A 9,195-nucleotide genomic window follows, 5' to 3' on the forward strand; every position below is an offset into this window, starting at 1 on the left:
AGGGTCAGGCTGGCTGCAAGAAAGGAACGTGTGTGGCTTCGCTTGGCACCATTGGCAACAGAAAAGAATGTTTCTCATTTCCCGGCTGCCCCACCCAAGTGCTGTGTTTTGCCATTTGAAGCCAGGATTCTCAAATTCATAAAACTCCACAGCTTTCAAACTCATCAAACACTTAACTGAGGATAAGGCCTTTTATGGGGCAAATAAAAAGATACATAAAAATAGTTCCTTAGGGAGAATGCTATTCTCACAAACACTGAAGGTCTACGCAATGAAGTGTCTGCTATACAGTAGAAATAAATCTATTTGGTAGTAGACATCACCTATTTTGCAGCCTAGGGATTGCTGTGAATTCAAGAATTTAAGGAGGATCCCAAAAGGCCATTTTAGGGAGTTTGAGAGAGTGATCCAAGGAGGTCTCAACAGTGATGGCAATGCCCCTTTCAGTGGGTTTGCCACAAGGGGAGGGGCCACAACACAACAGCAGAATATACATTTTGCTTGCAGAAGGTCCCAGGTTAAATCTAGTAAAGGTAAAGGTAGCCCCCTGACATTAAGTCCAGTCATGTCTGACTCTGGGGTGTGGTGCTCTTCTCCATTTCTAAGCTGAAGAGCCAGCGTTGTCCATAGACACCTCGGAATCAAAAATAAATTCACAGCATCTAAACACCAGGCCTGAGATTTCAGACAGCCCCAGGAGACAGTAAGATAACATGCAAGATGGCACTTTGACCAGGAATGATGCTAGGATTGCAAATTGGCATGATCAATCGCTCTTTGTATGTTGGTTAGGGCTAATATGAGCTGTAGTCTAAAAACATCTGGAGGCCTCTATTTTTCCTCTGGTAGAAAAACAAAACAAGTCTAGCTGGATAATAATTCCCAGGTATGAGGCCATACAGTGTCAGAAAAGCAGACAGCCCTATTGACTAGAAGATTGTAGGATCTGTCATCCTGGATTCTGGCATGACTCTCAAATACCAGGAATCAGCTGTCTCAACTTGGGTGCAACAAAAGATTCCACTTTCTGTATCTCAGGGCCCTTCCACACAGCCCTATATCCCAGAATATCAAGGCAAAAAATTCCACAATATCTGCTTTGAACTGGATTATCTGAGACCACACTCAGGTAATGTGGGATTTCCTGCCTTGATATTCTGGGATATAGGGTTGTGTGGAAGGGCCCTCCTTTTTCTTCCTTCCACAACATCTGTATCGGAACAGATGGTGCAAACTATTGAGATTACAAAAGCCAAGGCAACATACCAGTTAGAAGAAGACAGAAGTCCCTGACCTATAGCTCCTAGCCCCTATTCTCATTGTCAGGAAGATCACCAAATCACAAAAGGAAGTCACATTTAAGGAATCAGCAGATATACAGACTGAAATATATTTGCCATTTGGAAATAGATGATTATTATTCTCCTTAGCATATTTTCTTACACTATTATGATGTTTTGTGATTGTGTCACGTTTTTATTTGATTGATTTTAATGTGCAAGCAGAAACGAATGAACTTGAGTTTTTTGGCTGGGAGTTAGGATCGCTGTGTTGCTTCATGTCATTTCTGACCTCTGAAGATCTTAAGGTGAACCTATCACCAGGTTTCTTGCAAGATTTGTTCAAGTGTAATTGCTTTTCTCTGAATGTGGGAGAGCATGACTTGCCCATGGTCGCCTAGTGGTTTCCATGGCCAAGTGAATATTCAAACCCAAATCTCCAGAGCTGTAGTCCAACTATCAAGTCACTGCATCATACTGGCTACAGGTGATTTAACAAGGTTTTCAAGAAGCCTTTTCACAAGGTAATGGAAGCAACCTTCATGCTAGTGAAGAGAAAGTAGCAAAGACAATTATGGGTTCTCGGCATCGGCTTCTGATGAGCAAGGTCGGATCACCTTTCCAATCAGCCAGCTAGAAATGGCAAACCTGCTTCTGAACAGGTTAAGAAACCCCTGGAACTGGATCACCTTAGAGTCGCCATAGGTCAAAAATGACTTGAAGGCACACAACAACATCAATGATTGGGTAGAAACTAAAAGTTGCCGAAAATATAGGGAGGAGGAGGAAGAGAGATTTACTGTACATTTCCTCCTCCTCAGGCAACTCCTTTCCAAGCTTTCCTCCAGTTCACATGGTAGACAGCCACACAAGTTCTCTTCCTCCAGATTCAGCCAACAAAGTCTGACTTGGAAGCACATAGAGAAGAGTGGATAGATGCATGCATATACACCTTCACAAGTTCCTTTTTGGACCATATCTCCCAGAAACCAGTAGATTCTGCAGACTGTAATCCAAAATATAAGTATCTAATCCCCCATTTAACCAACTGTGTCTCATAGCTGCTTCTATGTGTTTTAACTTCATATCTGTCTTTTAATATACAGGGTTAGTCAAAATGCATAGGCCAATAAGCCATTCAATTGAATGGCTTATTGGCCTATGCATTTTGACTAACCCTGTACTGTATATGTTTTAATGGTCATAGGTTCTAGTTTTCTTGTGTTGTATCCCGCCTTAAGGAAAGTAGGGTAACAAATAAAAATCATAATCACCATTATCTAGGGGTCAACCCACTCACCAGGTGGCTCAATCTGTGTTCCTCCTGCCCTGCCCTTTTCAAGAAAGAGGAAAAGACATCATTGAACTTGCCTGTGTGGGATGAAAAAGGGAGAAGAACCACACCTTCTGTTTATGGGCATCCTTCATGGAGTTCTCATCTTTCATTAACTGCTGCATCCTGATTAGGTAGAGCAGTGTTTCCCAACCTTCCTAATACCACAACCCCTTAATACAGTTCCTTATGTTTTGGTGACCCCCCCAATCATAAAATTACTTGTGTTGCTACTTCATAACTGTCATTTTGCTACTGTTTTGAATTTGACACACCTTTAACTGACATGGCTTTCTGCAATGAAGTGCTGGGAGTTTTACAAAGTGTTTAACCACTGCCAAAGAGTGCTGATGCCTCACCAAACTACAATTCCCTGGATTTCATACCATTGAGTCATGGAAGGTAAAGTAGCATCAAGCTGTATTGCTTCTCCAGTGTGTAACTGCATCCTGGGATAGGAGAGAGGATATGAGGAAGTTTTTTATTTGGGCCAGAAGTTTGGCACAGCTGATAAATCATCAGCAATTATAAGATCTATCAACCAAAAGGTTGCAAGTTCGAACCCCCGGGTTGGTTTGAGCTGCCAACTGTCAGCTTAGCTCATTGTTTACCTAAGCAATTCAAAAACAGCTTTAGCAGTGATTAGAGAAATTAGGTACCCCTAAAAGCAGGGGAGGTGTTTTACGACACCTTAAAAGAAAAAAGATCAGAAAACGCTGGGCGACCAAAAGGAAGGAGGAAATCCTGACGGCTCTTCGTCATAGAGGATAGAGCAACAGCACTCCCTGGACTCAACTCAACCATCCATGGCACCTCCTTCTGTTCTGTCTGTGTATTGTCTATACAAAGCGGCACTGAATGTTTGCCGTGTATGTGTACTGTGATCCGCCCTGAGTCCCCTTCGGGTGAGAAGGACAGAATATAAATAAAGTGTTGTTGTTATTGTTACTGTTATTATTATTATTTGATTTGCCAAACGGCTGAAGTCTGTCTTCAGTCTTTCAAACTGCTTGAATTCTAGTGTAGATATATCCCTAGAGTTTGGTATGAATAAATTTCATGATTGTGATTTCCACGTAAGGGTAACCCAAACTCTTCTAATGTCATGGCGTTGATATGTCTTGGATTACAACTCTCATGATTCCTATCCATCATAGGCAACATCACAAGCCTGACTATATGGAGGGTATTGGCAACAATGACTCTTTTCCAGTGGGATCTTCCTCTATGTGCCAGCATCTCCAGGCTAGATATCTGCCTCTTCCTGTACTATGAACAAGTAATGCTTCTTGCAGTAGGCATTTGTACATTTTCAATTCACTCTGGGACCTAATGGCACATACTTTTCTCTCTACTTCACTTTGTTTCTCTTGAGTTGTATCACTGTGGATACTTGGAAGGCAAATCCTGGCAGTCGAATTGAATTATTTCTACAATTTAAATATCTTAATATGAGAGAGAGAATATGGGAAAATATCTGAAAAGCCAGGCTTTGAAGCTGCAAGGCCATCCAATGCTAATCAAGGTGGCCAACTGCAACATTCACACTTGCCTCAGGCAGACAAGAGTTCTTCCTCCCACCCTGGACATTCCACAGATATATACGTAAACCTTACTTGCGTCGCTTCCAACGGATTTCACAACCTCTGAAGATGCCTGCCACAGATGTGGGCGAAACATCAGGAGAAAATGCTTCTGGAACATGGCCAGACAGCCTGAAAAACTTACAGCAACCCAGTGATTCTGGCCCTGAAAGCCTTGGACAACACAGTATTTGAATTGCCAAACAGCTGAAGACTCTCAATCCCAACAATGGGAAAGAATGAAAAAACCAATAGATTTGTTTAGGCAGCAAGGAAATAATTTGTACAAGCTGTCACCAACTGGACGGCCTCTTCAGAAGCACACCACATGTTCCTTTGTTTCGGCCACTGAAACAGACAGGTTCCTTTCCCAAAACCTTGACCGTTTTAACTCTTTTGCATTCTCATTATCGCAAAGGAAACACAGCAAGTTGGGTTGGATCCAGAGAGCAGAAGGGCAAAGAGAAGGATGTATGAGGCTTAGGGTCCAGACAGTTACATTAAAACTAAATTGACTGAACTCAGTGTGACAAGTCATGGATGACTAACCTAATCCCTATGACTTCATCAAGACCGCTGCAAGCATGACTAAGAGAACAAGCAAACCAAGACCGGATCCACACTGCAGAGCTGTAGCAGTTTGACACCACGGGGAACTCTGGGGATACAAACTACAGGCTTCTTTTCCAAAATCTGGACTGTTTTAACTGGTTTACATTCTCACTATCGCAAAGGAAATACTGTAAGCTAAGTTGGATCCAAAAGTCAGAGAGCAAAGAGAAGGATGCACTAAGGTTTGGATCCAAACAGTGAGTGTAAAAGCTAAGGAGCTCTGGTGCCACACCCAACTACAGCTCCCAGGATTCTACAGCAGGGAGCTATGACTGTCAAAGTGGTGTCAAATTGCTATAATTCTGCAATGTGGATGCTCTCCAAACTTCTGGGGTATTTTAAAAGGATTTTCTCCCTCTTGAAAGAGGCCTAAACAATCCTCGCCAAACTCCATAGGGGTTGCTACTGACACTCCATCTAGAATTAATGCAGTTTGGCACCACTTTCCCTGCCATGGCTCAATATTATGGAATCCTGGGAGTTGTAGTTTCAAAGGATCTTTAGCCTTGTCTTAACAGGGCTGGTGCCTCTGCAAACTACTAATCCCAGGATTCCACAGCATTGAGACATGGCATGCTCAATACTATGGAACCTTGAGAGTTGTAGTTTCAAAAAGTCTTTAGCTTTCCCTTAACAGTGCTGGTGCCTCTGCAAACTGCAACTCCCAGGATTCCACAGCATTGAGCCATGACATGCTCAATACTGTGGAATCCTGGGGACTGTAGTTTCAAAAGGTCTTTAGCCTTCTCTTAACAGGGCTGGTGCCTCTGCAAACTGCAACTCCCAGGATTCCACGGCATTGAGCCATGGCATACTCAATACTATGGAATCCTGGGGGGTGTAGTTTCACAACACCTTTCGCCTTCTTTTAACAAGGCTGGTGCCTCTGCAAACTATAACTCACAGGATTCCAGAGCATTGAGCCATGGCAGGCTCAATAATATGGAATCCTGGGCGTTATAGTTTCACAAGGCCTTTAGCCTTCTCTTAACAAGGCTGGTGCCTCTGCAAACTATAACTCACAGGATTCCGAACCATTGAGCCATGGCAGGCTCAATACTATGGAATCCTGGGAGGTGTAGTTTCACAACAACTTTAGCCTTCTCTTAACAGGGCTGGTGCCTCTGCAAACTATATCTCAAAGGATTGTGAACCATGGCAGGCTCAATACTATGGAATCCTGGGAGTTATAGTTTCACAACGCCTTTAGCCTTCTCTTTAAAAGGCTGATGCCTCTGCAAACTACAACTCTCAGGATTCTAAAGCATTAAGCCATGGCAGGCTCAATACTATGGAATCCTGGGAGTTGTAGTTTCACAACACCTTTAGCTTTCTCTTAACAAGGCTGGTGCCCCTGCAAACTACAACTCCCAGGAATTGAGTCATGGCAGCATTGAGTCATGGCAGACTCAATAATATGGAATCCTGGGAACTGTAGTTTCACAGGGCCTTTAGCCTTCTCTTAACAGGGCTGGTGCCTCTGCAAACTACAACTCCCAGGATTCCACATCATTGAGTCATGGCAGCTAAAGTGGGGTTGAACCTCATTCATTCTACAATGGAGATGCACACACTCCACAAGGCTTGCTCCCATGTAAGAAAGCAATAAAATGCTGCCTAGGGGTGTATCTACTATCTACACCAGGCCTGGGCAAACTTGGGTCCTCCAGGTGTTTTGGACTTCAACTCCCATCATTCCTAACAGCCTCAGGCCCCTTCCTTTTCCCCCTCAGCCTGAGACTGTTAGGAATGGTAGGAGTTGAAGTTCAAAGCACTTGGAGGGACCCAAGTTTGCCCATGCCTGGTGTAGATAGTAGATACACCCCTAGGGCCCAAGTTTGCCCAAGCCTTACTGTCGAAGTGGTGCAGTTGGACACCAACCTTTCTGCCATGGAACATGGGAATTGTAGTTTTCCAAGGTTCTTCATCCTGTATTGTCGAAAGCTTTCATGGCTGGAATCACTAGGTTCTTGTAGGTTTTTTCGGGCTATATGGCCATGTTCTAGAGGCATTTTCTCCTGATGTTTCGCCTGCATCTATGGCAAGCATTCTCAGAGGTAGTGAGAATGCTTGCCATAGATGCAGGCGAAACGTCAGGAGAAAATGCCTCTAGAACATGGCCATATAGCCCGAAAAAACCTACAAGAGCCTAGTTCTTCATCCTTTTTTTTTTTTTTTGCCAAACAGGGTTGTTCCCTTAGAAAACTACAATTCCCATAACAACACCATTTTTCTTCATGTCAGGAGCGACTTGAGAAACTGCAAGTCGCTTCTGGTGTGAGAGAATTGACACTGAAGCCATGGGAGTTGTAAGTGGTGTCAAACCGCATGGATTCACTGCTGCCTTAAAAACTGTCTCCAACCTCTTATGAGAAGGATGGAAAGTCCTTTGAAAGACAACACACAGAAGTTTGGCCTCCTGGCTCCTTTTTCTGAGGCTGTCTTTCTCAGAGGGAGGAAATGGGGAGGGGGCAGGAAGTGCAGAAGAAGAAGTCAAAGAAAACGCCTTCTCTTTCTTCTCGGGGTCTGGCAACGTGGACTCCTCCAGTGCAAGTGGGAACTCAGACAGTGGGCTCCATGGCAGAGAGGGTCCAGGCTTAGAAAGAGGCTGGAAGCAGGACCCTCTTGGTTTCTCCCTTCCCCAAAGGGCGCATCATTGAGAAGGAGGAGAAAAGCAAAAGGGGAAGGAAGACGCCCAAGAGAGGAGGAGAGGCGCGCCAAAAGCATGCTTTCTCCTTCTTACCTTCACAAAGAGCTCGACCTGGGGCTGCTCTTCGGCCATGGCGGGTCTGGGGCTGAGAGGAAGGCACTTCGGGTCCTGTGGGTCCCAGAAGCCGGGCCAGGAGGAGGAGGAGAAGGAGGAGGAGGAGGAGAGGCGCCAAAGAGCAAGGCAGAGTCTTTCTCTCTCTCAACTTCGCCCAACTTCCCTCCTCGGCTCTGGGGCCCCGCCCAGGAACTCAGCCCAATGCCTGCCTCTGAGTCACCACCAGCCAGGAGATGGGCGGATGGGAGCAGAGGAGCAGGAGGAGGAAAAGGGAGGAGGAGGAGAGCCAAGCTGCCAGGCGGATGGAGGCACCCCACTCCGCCCTACGGGTTGGAAGTTTTGGAAAAGGGCCATCTCCATAACCTTTTGGATAAAATGGATCTTCAGAACCATTTGGGAAAACCAGGAATCCCTTTGGAAAGGCATGAATCATAGAATCGTAGAGTTGGAAGAGACCTCATGGGCCATCCAGTGGAGAGGTGGATGCCAAGGGAGCTGAAATGGTCAACGTTTTCCAACATTACACCATTAAGCTGTATTTCTGCATCATGTTCATCTTGTGAACTCCTAGATCCCTTTCAAATGTATTGTGTCATTAGAATGATTCAGCTGGCTTGTGAGATATGAAAAAAATTGTGGGGAGGGCTCTTTCAATCCCTGTGCCCCTATGGGACATCTCACCTAAATGTATATGCACACTTAAGACATTTAAACTTTTTCACCCATTTTTTTATTTTGCCTTGCAGCTGTTCCCAAACTTAGGTCCTCTAGGATGTCACTTCCCTGAAGTCCTAGTTTAGCCAACATGTAGGAAATCTGGAGCTGTAGTCCAAAACATCTGGAGGACCACGTTTGGGGAGTACTGTTGCATTGGACTACCTTGTTAGAATCATAGAATCAATAGAGTTGGAAGAGTCCTCATGGGTCATCCAGTCCAACCCCCTGCCAAAAAGCAGGAATATTGCATTTAAAGCACCCCTGACAGATGGCCATCCAGCCTCTGCTTAAAAGCTTCCAAAGAAGGAGCCTCCACCACACTTCAGGGCAGAGAGTTCCACTGCTGAACAGCTCTCACAGTCAGGAAGTTCTTCCTCATGTTCAGATGGAATCTCCTCTCTTGCAGTTTGAAGCCATTGTTCCATGTCTTAGTGTCCAGGGAAACAGAAAACAAGATTGCTCACTCATCCCTGTGGCTTCCTCTCACATATTTTTACATGGCTATCATGCCTCCACTCAGCCTTCTCTTCTTCAGGCTAAACATGCCCAGCTCCTTAAGCCACTCCTCATAGGGCTTGTTCTCCAGATCCCTGATCATTTTAGTCACCCTCCTCTGGACACATTCGAGCTTGTCAATATCTCTCTTCAATTGTGGTGCCCAGAATTGGACACAATATTTCAGGTGTGGTCTTCCCTGGATCTAGACACTATGCTCCTATTGATGTGGGCCACCACATGACATTTTTGCCACCACATGACATTGTTGGTTCATGTTTAACTTACTGTCCACGAGGACTCCAAGATCTTTTTCACATGTACTAATCTCAAACCAGGCGTCCCCCTGGCTCGAGAGCAGTACATGTGATCTTGTTATGCCTTTGGTAAAGTATGATCATAAGAAATTAT

At 44.7% G+C, this 9,195-nt stretch overlaps 1 protein-coding gene across 1 annotated transcript in view; it reads right to left on the minus strand.

The window, feature by feature from the left end:
* The window catches only part of CLIC1 (chloride intracellular channel 1), a 56,609-nt gene extending 48,839 nt beyond the window's left edge, over nucleotides 1-7,770 (minus strand). The window contains exon 1 of the mRNA XM_060759415.2: nucleotides 7,552-7,770. Within this exon, the coding sequence (XP_060615398.2) occupies nucleotides 7,552-7,590 (39 nt within the window). The 5' untranslated portion in view covers nucleotides 7,591-7,770. The remainder of the gene's footprint in view (nucleotides 1-7,551) is intronic.
* Between the last annotated feature and the right edge of the window lie 1,425 nt (nucleotides 7,771-9,195).

This window comes from Anolis sagrei, chromosome 2, assembly GCF_037176765.1.
Source record: "Anolis sagrei isolate rAnoSag1 chromosome 2, rAnoSag1.mat, whole genome shotgun sequence".
NCBI lineage: Eukaryota > Metazoa > Chordata > Lepidosauria > Squamata > Dactyloidae > Anolis > Anolis sagrei.